General features: G+C 47.6%; 3 protein-coding genes across 3 annotated transcripts; 2 read left to right on the forward strand and 1 right to left on the reverse strand.

The window, feature by feature from the left end:
- Nucleotides 1-19: 19 nt before the first annotated feature.
- Nucleotides 20-1,542, reverse strand: FOMMEDRAFT_148889 (NuA4-domain-containing protein). The gene is made up of 4 exons (XM_007270713.1): nucleotides 1,256-1,542; nucleotides 923-1,108; nucleotides 139-819; nucleotides 20-80 (listed from the first exon to the last, which is right to left on the reverse strand). Exons 1-3 carry the CDS (start codon nucleotides 1,370-1,372, stop codon nucleotides 172-174), a joined length of 951 nt encoding a protein of 316 aa, XP_007270775.1. The 5' UTR covers nucleotides 1,373-1,542; the 3' UTR covers nucleotides 20-80; nucleotides 139-171.
- Nucleotides 1,543-1,912: 370 nt separating this feature from the next.
- On the forward strand, nucleotides 1,913-3,631 carry FOMMEDRAFT_128560 (uncharacterized protein; the record flags this gene model as incomplete). The annotated part of the gene is made up of 2 exons (XM_007270714.1): nucleotides 1,913-3,235; nucleotides 3,290-3,631. Coding segments are annotated over exons 1-2 (1,593 nt in total), but the record flags the coding sequence as incomplete, so codon positions are not given.
- A 1,643-nt stretch (nucleotides 3,632-5,274) lies between these two features.
- Nucleotides 5,275-9,622, forward strand: FOMMEDRAFT_128564 (UDP-Glycosyltransferase/glycogen phosphorylase). Its single transcript, XM_007270715.1, has 20 exons — nucleotides 5,275-5,772; nucleotides 5,828-5,977; nucleotides 6,033-6,110; nucleotides 6,165-6,281; nucleotides 6,333-6,581; nucleotides 6,646-6,929; nucleotides 7,044-7,484; nucleotides 7,538-7,576; nucleotides 7,632-7,653; nucleotides 7,718-7,810; nucleotides 7,862-7,901; nucleotides 7,962-8,027; nucleotides 8,089-8,283; nucleotides 8,344-8,513; nucleotides 8,609-8,700; nucleotides 8,793-8,812; nucleotides 8,884-8,988; nucleotides 9,050-9,160; nucleotides 9,227-9,272; nucleotides 9,349-9,622. The coding sequence occupies exons 1-20, from the start codon at nucleotides 5,319-5,321 to the stop codon at nucleotides 9,427-9,429; spliced, it is 2,853 nt and encodes a 950-aa protein (XP_007270777.1). The 5' UTR covers nucleotides 5,275-5,318; the 3' UTR covers nucleotides 9,430-9,622.
- The last annotated feature ends 1,048 nt before the right edge of the window (nucleotides 9,623-10,670 follow it).

The raw sequence follows: 10,670 nt of genomic DNA on the forward strand, positions 1-10,670 counted from the left end.
CAGCGCTCATGTAATCATACCGAAAGAATACTCATACAACACGAAAGTATACTATCTATACACAAAAATGAATCTACCACCTGTAAAACAAGGAGTCATTCGGTATTCCATGTTCAATATATACATATTCATACATACAACCCGCCAATCTATACTCAACTCAATGCCTGCCTAATCATCGTCCGCCTGTCTAGGCTTCTTACTCGGCCGTGCTCTCACACTCGTCCCATCTGATCCTCCTCCCGTCTCCCCACCACTCCCCACTTCTCCACTTCCACCCTTTCCACCCATTCCACTCCCTCCACTCCCAGCCGTACCACCAGATTGACCATTCGCCTGAGCCTGTGCAGTAGCTTGAGCTTGAGCTTGAGCAGCAGCAGCCTGTGCAGCTAACGCTGCACTTCTCTGTCTCGCTGCGTCACGTTTTCGGCGTTGGTATTCTTTATCACGGGCCTTTTTTTGGGCGGCTGCGCTTAGTTGTTGGGTTTCTTTGTCTGTTTGTGTTCGACTTCCTCCTCCTGTTCCTCCTGCTCCTGTTCCTCCTCCGCTACCTCCGTCGCGAGTGGAGGTGGAAGATGGGTGGGAGGTTGGTGGTGGAAGTACAATCGACGTCAACCCCCCACCTCCGATTCCGGCTCCACCGACGCCACCGAGTCCTGGAGTTGATCGGTTGGAGAGGGAGAGGGAGTTGGAGAGGGAGAGGGAGCTTGGGAGGGTGTTTGGGATTGAGGAGAGTTGGAGGGGGAGGGAGGCGTTTGGGTTTGGGACTTGGTTGGGTTGGGGGGAGTCGGAGTCTGCTTCGCCCATTAGTTCGAGGCTCTACAATACGTTCGTCGTCAGTTATCACTATTCGTTATAAACATAACTACATTCCTCAACAAATAAACTGCGAAGAAGAACGAGGGGGGAAAGAGGAACGCACCTTCTGATACGTCAACGAGCTATTAGAGAACACCCTATCCGCATCGGTCGGTTCGTGTCTCCTCCGTCCGACACTTTGGGTTTTGAGGTACCCGTCGAATCCTTGGATGATGTTACCCCCGCTGTGTTGGGCTGTTTCGGCGAGGTAGGAGCCTTCGAAGTTGTAGATCTGGACTTCTAGTTGGGCCTAGTTTGCATTAGTTTCAGTATGCGTAATGTAATATACGAGCATGTAGAAATGGGATATAAATTGGATGATTTAGGATGGTTGGAATGTTTTGAGGGTGTGAAGGAATGGATGTGTGTGTAGGGAGTACAAGTGGGTGAGACGTACGAGTTGTCTATCAACTGCTCGTTTCTTCTTTAACGCTGCCTCGAGTTCCTTGCGCGCTGCTTCGTAACGCGCTCTGTCCTCTGGTGAGGGCGTTGCTGGGATTGCAGGTGCTTCCATCGCGTTGAATCGTTGAGATAGGATCGGAAGAGGGAGGTTTAAGTGTAGAGAAGAGGCGTGTTCAAGCTGAAGACTGAGGGTTCTTGGAGTTCGAGGTATTCGATGTTAACAACAGTGGCTCTATGCGCGTTGCCTTCAGACAGCCAGTGGACAATACCGTTACATCAACGCGTTTGAGTAGTGAGCTGGCTCGAAGGATTGGAATGTACTTAGACTCAGTGTACAATTATACGTGACTATTTAATATGTGACATAATTGTGACATTATAGGTCCATATTTTTAGTGGCCAACTGTCACGTGCACGCGTTGAATGCCATCCTTCAAACTCACTACTCGATGAGCCTCCTCAGCCTGCACATAAAGCCTGCTCTTGAAGTCCATATATTTGACATGGCTTTCCACTACTGCATATGCTAGTATCTTCTCCTCAATTCAATACCCATTTACTCGACTTACACGACTTTCTTACGCTTGTAACCTCACACTGCACAGTTGACGAACTCTGATCTACACATTGTATTGTTACCAGCCATCTTGCTCTCAAACCTGCCACGAATTGTACACAAACTCTCTTACGCGCTCACGAGCTGGACTCCTTGGGAAGAGGTACCATGAAGTTACGTGATCAGCTCCTCGATTCACTCAAGGCCCTCCCAGGAACCCGCCACTTCCACCTCAACGTTCTTGTCTCCGCACCACACAAGCATGCAGAATTATTTCCATACGCGTCTTCCCATCCGCGCATCTACGCGCAACACATGCTCATCCTCTGTTCCGAGCAAGTGTCCTGTCCGACTCCTAATGAGCCCGAGTCTAAGGACGAACCCCAACGAGTCTTCGTCACCGCCATCGAGGCTGCGCTTTTCCATATCCCTACAACAAATAGTGCGATTCTCTATGTTGCGAAGGTAGATTCGACTGGACAGGGAACTCGACCTGCACCGACGTCTGCACTTGTCCGGGCATTCGTAGTGTTTTACGCGAATCCAGCCACGCGTCCTCCGAAGTTACGCGGGACAACACTATGGATCCATCTCTTCGCACGTGCCGAACGGCAATATTTATTCCCAAATTCGGCTGATCATCCTTCCAAGAAGCCGTTGAACGATGTGAAATTGTGTGCGTGGTGGAAGCGAATTTTGGGACGTGTGGTGCAAGAGGTTGGTGGTGGAGAGATTAAGATGTATTATTTGTTACCTGGGATGAACGAGCTTGAAGCTATTCAAGCACTCGGAGAGACGTTAGTGAAGAACAGTAACAGCTCAAATTGGATATACGGACATCCGTATTCGCAGACGGAGGTGCCTTTACCATATGCTCCTACGGGGAAAGCAAAGGACGAATTCAACCTCGGACAGCTGATTCCATCCTTCGATGATGACCCGAAATCACGATTTATGGACGAGATTGCATGCACTACACAAGTAGATGGTCTACGTTCTCCGCACCGAAAACGACGGCGTACGAGCGACACGGAAGCTAAAGATAAAGACTCGGACAATAGCAGAAATCACAAGGAAAAGGAAAAGCAGCCGCGAATTCTCGGAGAGCTGGGTGTAGTGAGTGCTGACGAGTTCTGGGAACGCATGTCGTTCCGCCAGGAATGTGTAGCCGGTGCAATCACGGGGTTCTTCGTTATTGTTTTCCCACCTGGAGCTGGATCCAAATCTACTGCTTCGACATCGAAGGAAGGATTAGCTGCGAATCCACTTGCACCTCAACCAGGAGAAGTATCACGTCATCTTGTCCAGCGGGTTGTACATTCGCTCATGACGGGGCATGAGTTCTCGACGACGGAACGTTCTTTGAAGGCGACGTCCATCCTGGAGGCTTCAATTCGCAGCTTATGTAGTGGACTACACGTACTGGAGACGTCAAAGGAGAAACCACCGTTCCTCGTCGGCGACGAAGACGAGAACGTCGCTGCAAATGTAGCAAAGGAAGAGGAGGCAGAAAAGGAAGATAGGTCTGAAACACCTCCACCACATTTCCTCGTCCCACCTCGCACACCCCCACGTCGCACTGTGGCGCTTAATGGACTCGGACTAGGAGCAGGGGACGATATTTCACCGAATCCATTTCCGGAGCCCGAGCCTTCGGCGGATAATTACTCGTCGTTTATTTATGGAGAGATTGCGGTGTCGAATCCTGATGCTCCGCCTCCTCCTGCGGTCCGTTCCGAGAAGAACGGTGTTAATATTGCTGATGGGGCGAGTAAGGGTGAGGTGAGGGTGCTTACGGTTAGGAAGAAGAAGAGGAAATGAAGGATGCATGTGTTTCCTCTCCCCTCTTCCTTCCATTCATCTGTTTGGTTGATGATCTCGTTATTTATTTGTCGGCGTGTTTTGTGTTCTGGTTTGTATATCAGTTTGTTTTGATGTGCTATCTAGTCATTTGTTATTGGTTCTGCGGTGCAACAATAGATCAATGTTGTCGGTTGAGTTCCGGCTCATTGTGCAAACCCGCAATTACGCGAAGCCCTTCTGTGCTTGGAGTTGATACTGCATAGTATAAGTAGACGGATCATGTGCCACTAGTACATGATTGTATGACTGCTCTGTTTTTACAATGTTGCCACAAAACAATCTGCTCTGCTTTCCACTGAGTCTGTAGCCCAAGTCGATAGTTCTGCTAAATGTGGGAGAATTAGCATATCAGGCAATTCCACGTATTTATCTCAATCCCCAAAAATGGCCTGGCTAGTGTACAGAGCACGATCACACACAGCCTTCTTGCTTGAAGGTAGTACTAGTACACGTATACAGATCATGTGTCTCCATGGACTGTGCACTCTTTGTCATGCCTCTCCCCAAGGATTGTGCTGCTCTACGTTCAGAGTGCTGTCCAATCCGAAGTTAAGCCAAATGCAGCAGAGTTGCATGAGATCACGTGCAGACAAAGTGAATAGGATCAAACTTTATTACACGAGTCGTCATTGGGCTTCTGTCAAGAAGTCGACGGGAAGTCTACTCAATCTACCGTGCTTTCCCGTGTATGCCCTGTAGCAAGACCACCTTCCCTTATAAGCTGTCATTCATCTCAGATAACCTGAACTCGAGAGACAATTGGCTGAGCGCTAGGCTTCGTTCGTGCAAGATGCGTTTCAGACGCATGTGATAAGCTTTATTGCGTCAGGCATGCGCGGAGCAACTCTCCGATCGGCGTGCTGACGTTTTACAGGCCGACTTAGCGCGTCCCTGCCACTCCGGGCGGAAGGAACCCTGCAGGCAAAGATGACGCGTAGAACGAGTCAAAGATAGTTTGTTGCTGTTGTGTGTGTGGCTTGCTTATGCATCTATAAGATACTCAGCACTCCCTTTCTGAGGTTTCATCAAGTAACTTGGTAACTCTCGTCCTTTCTTGTTTTCTAAGTGCTTGTTTGCTTGGCTTGCTTCGCCACCTCGCTCGCGCTCAATGGCGTCGACCAAGACTGCGACGCTGAGGGAGGACTCGACACTTTCCACTGACTCGGGGCTTAGGGACTCGGACATCGGTGGACCCGATCCGGACTTGAGCCTGAGGCCTTCATTGCTTGATAATAGCGGGCTCTCGCGTATATTCATCGATGCCGTACAATACAGCGAGGTCATTACCGAAGAAGAACAGGGCTGTAAGAAACAGACGGAAAACGGAGACCGAGATGCTAATAATGATAGTGGCTTGGAGGACACACGCATGGAGCGACGCGAAGAAGCTAGGGATGGAGAACGAGAAGGCAGGGATAGGGAATCTATGAGACGGTTTGCGGATCTTCTTGGACGGGATTTGAGCACACCGGAACTTGTTGCTACGGAACGATTTGCGAAGTATTCGGTGATGAAGGAAGGGGACGTGTTGGGTGGGGTTGAGATGACTGAACCGGACGAGATGGACGTGGACGAGCATACTGAGTTAAGTGAGGCGACTACTACTGCTGTTAGCGAGGAAGTATCACCCGGGGCCGAGATGACCAGGCCGGACGGGATGGACATCGACGAGCATGAATCAAGCGAGTCAAAGACAGCCGTCGACGACAACGAATCGGGCATAACAGACGCCTCACATCTCTCCTCCGACCAAATAGTCAAACTACTCATCGACGAATTCGGTTCGCTCACAGTAGACGAACACGACACGGAACAACTCATCTGGGAAATGGACGGCGCGTACCTGCAGGAGATCGCAATCCTTGGTATAGTCCACCTCACATCTCACCGCCTCGCGTTTCACGCTTCTTTACTCTCTACACGACCGGACCTCCTTCCGGAGAAGCAAATTATCCGAAGAGGACCTGTTACGATTCATCGACGCGGTTTGCGTAGGAAGCGGCGTGTGTGGCTCGAGTTGTCCCATGATATGCTTACTTGTTTCCCGTCGAGTAAGGAGGAGGATCGTATGAGACCTCTGTGGTCTTGCTTGTGTAAGTTCACATCATAAGTGGACATATGGCGACTGTATGCTAAACATACTTCTAGTATCCTCAATCAAGATGGTCTATCCTGAAGACGAGGGAAACAAGAAGACTCTCAGGTTTGAGTTTGGTGTCGACAAGATGTGCTCTACCAATTCGCATGCCGAGTTCGATACGGAGGAATCTGCGCGTGAATGGAGACGTGAACTGCAAGGTACCATCAAGTCCCCTACAACGTGCAAATTTCTCGTCTAATGTAGTCCGTTTAGGTGCAATTTATATGAATCGGCATGGACGCGTAGATTTTCTGTCCCGTAGAAGTGAGGATGAGACGCGTGGCGTACAAAGTAAGTTTCTTAAATTGTTTTTTTGGTATACAAACTGTATCTGAATGAATGCAGTCAGCATACCCCTAAGTCGTGTCAAGAGTTTCTCAACGCGTATGGCTCTGAAATACGCGAACATGGTTAACATGGAGCTGTCTTCGGGTAGAGGACAGACAAGTATTTCCGAGAGCGGTGACGAAGACGATTCAGAGAACAGTTCGCCTTCTGATGACGAGGATATAGATATGGAAGGGCGAACTATTGAGATTGGGGTTGCGCGACAGACGCATAGTTGGGATGACTTTGGTAAACGGGTTGAGGCGGCGAGGGGACGGGAGCGCCGTGCTGGTGTACGAATTCCACCCAAAGTTATCGTCGATTTTGGTGCGTTGAGTTTCCTCGAGCGAAATCAGGATGTGAGAAAGGTAGAGGATAGCAAGGAAGAGGCAATACGGAATGCTCTTGGCCTTGGTGTAGAGACCGAGATTTGGTGTAAGTACTGCGTTAAATATTTTAGAGATATATGACTTAGGAGCTGACATTCTTACTTTCGCAGATACTCGTGCAAGTATCGCTCGTAGCATTGCATCCACAGGGTATCTTGCGATTTCCAAGCACTACGTTGGGTATTGGACGAAGTGCCTATCCATTAAAGATGCGAAATACCGCTTCCCGATCAGCAAAATTGCTGGTGCCCGTCCGAATTACCGATATGTTCCGCGGGTCTTTGGACTGATACTCGACTTGCGCGAACATCCTTCCATGTATTTTGATTTCTACTCGGAGGAACGACGTGACGAGGCAATACGGCGAATCACAGATGCTGTCGAGGCTCATCGCGTTCAGAAGGAACGAACGGCCGCTCTTACCCAGCCCACAAGTCCCACCAGAGCAGCCTTCCTGACCTCATCACCCAAGCCGACGGGATCACCGAAGACAGGCTTGCTCACTGAGTCGCCTGCATCCATCGGATCACCAGTCCGTAATAATTCCACTAGTACAAGCTCCGGCACAGGGACGAGCGCAACAACAGCCTCCATGCCCGTCCCAGTCCCAACCGTCTCACACGTCCTCTCTCCACTTTCACGTACAATCGACCGCGCAACTTCCAAACGCTTCGCAATGACGGATATCCCATTACTACCCAAAGTGATTAACCTACCCGCGGGTACACTCCCGCGAGCAAGCTCGATGCACTTTGTGTGTCTTACAATTGGTTCGAGGGGAGATGTGCAGCCATATATCGCTCTTGGGCGGACTCTCCTTCAGGAGGGTCATAGTGTGTCGATTGTTACGCATGCGGAGTATAAGGAGTGGGTTGAGGGGTGGGGGATTAGGCATCGGACGGCGGGTGGAGACCCGGGTGCGTTGATGAAGTTGAGTGTGGAGCATAAGGTAGGCTGCTTTTTATTGTGCTGAGTGGATCATGGCTGAGTGAGGACGTATAGATGTTTTCGCCTCAGTTTTTTAAGGAGAGCCTTGGCAATGTACGCACATCTCTGTGCCTTGAAGATTGAAACCGACTGACTTTCATTTGACCAGTTCCGGACATGGTTAGATGATCGTAAGTATCTTATGCACCTGTTGGCTTTGACTTCTTCAACTGCGTTCCTTACAATGCTCTTCAGTTTTAGCAGATGCTTGGGAACAATGTAAAGATGCAGACGTCCTTCTGGAGAGCCCATCTGCTATGGCTGGTGTACACATTGCAGAAGCTCTCAGTGAGTCCGTTCTTGATGTTTGAACTGGCTGGAGGAACTGATATATGCCAGATATTCCTTACTTCCGAACTTTTACTATGCCTTGGACAAAGTTTGTCATTTTCACATCTCATCAATGTTATGAAACTGAGAGTTTCTTGATTGTATTTAGGACGACAGAATTCCCGCATCCCTTCCTTAGTCCGCCCGTAGAATTGGCTCATTTTAATGCTTCTACGTACGACTTTTCTATGTTCACTTCTCTAAGCAAGCTTACGCGATCTTCAATCCCGATATAGATATATTCTATTCGATAATGTATTCTGGAGTGCGACTGCTGGACAGATTAATCGATGGAGACGAAATACTTTACATATCGGAAATACGGACATGGGCCATCTCGCACAGTCCAAGATTCCCTTCATATATAATTTCTCGCCTTCGGTTGTTCCGAAGCCGTTGGACTGGGGAGATGCTATCACCGTGTCTGGATAGTGCGTATTAGCACAAGACAGCCTTATCCCAGGAAGTTGACAAGTTACCTTGAAATATAGCTGGTTCCTCGACAACCCTGACTTAAACTGGTCACCACCGAGCAACCTTCTTCAATGGATGGAGAAAGCACGAGAAGACGAGAAGCCAATCGTGTACATCGGTTTCGGAAGCATAACCGTACCAAACCCACCAGCGATGACGCGTAGTATCGTCAAAGCAGTAAAGAAGAGTGCGTAATGAATTATGAATATCACATTCATCTTCTTGATCCTGATCTTGATACTTATTATTTGTCATTTTTAAAATAAATCAATCACGTTTCAGGTGGCGTTCGGGCGATCATCTCGAAAGGGTGGTCAGCGCGAATGAGCAAGTCCGATGAGCCTGAGTTTGAGTTTCCGCCGGAATGCTATTCCGTAAGTGACGCTTGTCTTGGCGTTTGATTTTACAAATCCTGTGTCAATGTATGTTTATGCTGATTTAACATCCACGTATGTGCCTTCGCTAGATTGACAAGATTCCACATGAGTACGTGTCACTTCGTTCAGGAGCGCTTCTGAGATAACGATGCTGACTGCGCCAATGAACTTGTTGTATAGCTGGCTCTTTCCGCAAATCGATGCAGCTCTTCATCACGGTGGCGCGGGTACGACTGGCGCTAGTCTACGTGCAGGTATCCCAACGCTTGTCAAGCCATGGTTCGGGTAAGCAAAATTATGATAGTCATTTGAAGATTTGTAGTCCGAGTTATTGACGTGATTATAGTGATCAATTCTTCTGGGCTTCACGTGTGCAGAAGATAGGGGCAGGTCTGAGAGTGTCGAGCTTACATTCGTCGGAGCTTGCTAATGCACTTGTGAGAGCGACGACTGATCGGTACGTAGATCTCGTCATGTTGTCTGTTTCCTATTTTCGAAGTTAATCTAAATGATAACCTACCAGAGTGATGAAGGAACGAGCAGCGGCTGTAGGTGAGAACATTAGACAGGTGGGTATCATTTCTTCATTTTCTCTTCCCATTTCCATACATACAACTCATCTTGTGTTTGTAAACCCTATCTCAGGAGAGCGGCGTGCAGAACGCTCTGCATGCTATTTACACCTACCTTGATCGTGCAGGGCGCGTCAGGACGACTCTAGATTGAATCGAAGTTATTATGATTAAATTTTATTATCCACTTGCTGCTTTACAATACGCCGTTTTGTTGTCTGTGTTTTTTTCCCTTTAACATTAGTGTTATTCGTGTTCCATTTTGTCTATTTGTTGCATTACCCTTTCTCATATCACTGTCGCCCCATCACTTATACGACGTACAAGCACTATTTACACGTCTGTATTAGAAAGTAGCCCATAATGTATGTTAATACAGAAGTGTCCGAGGATTTAGACCGATGATGTGTGCTTATATTTGCCAGGACTACTAGTACTGCCCGGATCACGGGCAATACGATCCCGTTCATCGTACTTAAATTGACAGTACCCCGATGCATCATACGTAACTATAATATGTCTGTTGTTCTATGCAATAACAGCATCGTTAATCTACGTCGTGTCTCATCGTTTTATTCCATACGTATTCGCTTATCCTCTTGTCAAATAGAATGTATGAGGTAGTGATGACGAGTTGCTTTCTTGGACTGGTCGTTGAATTCCTCGCCTGCAAATTCCAATCTAGCACTAGGCCGAACTGTAGGAACGTCAACACCAATATTACTCGCTAGTAGAATGTATCAACTTGGATAATCTTTTCATTCTATTAATCTAGCAATAGGGATACAATTTTATGTATAACTCCCATCTTTATTTCAGAGCAGTCTAATACATGGAGAGATACAAGGGCTGCTTTTATATGGAAGTAAGGTACTATTTTTTTTCCTGTTCCTCCCATTGTTTCTCCCTATTCTTGTATTCTTCACTATCCTGCTTTGTAAAATAGTCATAATAGCGAGCAGCATCTGCTAAATTTTGAATTGCATATTTATCCACGTCATTGAAGACTAGACCATTCTTTTCAGGAGCACCATTGTACACTATAGATGGATACTCTTCAGTCGGCTGTGTGCAATAGACACAGTGAGAAATAAACTTACAAATATGTCTGCTCTTCTTGTTGTCCCTAAACAGAGACCACCCACGGAATGGATTACTTTCGTCAGCTAATGACAAGTCTGATAACCATATAATGTATTAATAAATTATACTGTCATGTCTATCCAATTGTAAGTAAATTCACACATGTAGAGCAAACAAACTAGGAGCTTTATTTGCATGTTTTTGTGGAGGAGGTATTTGCACAACCTTGTCAGTTTTGAATAAACTAACTGTTAAGAAAGGGGAAGAGAGGTTATGTGAGAGGCTTAGAGGGATCACACAAAGAGAGGGGGG

Source organism: Fomitiporia mediterranea (assembly GCF_000271605.1).
Source record: "Fomitiporia mediterranea MF3/22 unplaced genomic scaffold FOMMEscaffold_14, whole genome shotgun sequence".
NCBI lineage: Eukaryota > Fungi > Basidiomycota > Agaricomycetes > Hymenochaetales > Hymenochaetaceae > Fomitiporia > Fomitiporia mediterranea.

Excerpts from the sequence above, each read along its gene's own strand:
- FOMMEDRAFT_148889 (XM_007270713.1), bottom strand. The coding sequence starts at position 1,372 with ATGGAAGCACCTGCAATCCCAGCAACGCCCTCACCAGAGGACAGAGCG. Across the intron at positions 1,109-1,255 it reads GAGCAGTTGATAGACAACTC|GCCCAACTAGAAGTCCAGAT; the intron begins GTACGTCTCACC and ends AATGCAAACTAG. Across the intron at positions 820-922 it reads GCTCGTTGACGTATCAGAAG|AGCCTCGAACTAATGGGCGA; the intron begins GTGCGTTCCTCT and ends AACGTATTGTAG.
- FOMMEDRAFT_128564 (XM_007270715.1), top strand. The coding sequence starts at position 5,319 with ATGACCAGGCCGGACGGGATGGACATCGACGAGCATGAATCAAGCGAG. Across the intron at positions 8,989-9,049 it reads CTTGTCAAGCCATGGTTCGG|TGATCAATTCTTCTGGGCTT; the intron begins GTAAGCAAAATT and ends ACGTGATTATAG. Across the intron at positions 9,161-9,226 it reads GTGAGAGCGACGACTGATCG|AGTGATGAAGGAACGAGCAG; the intron begins GTACGTAGATCT and ends ATAACCTACCAG.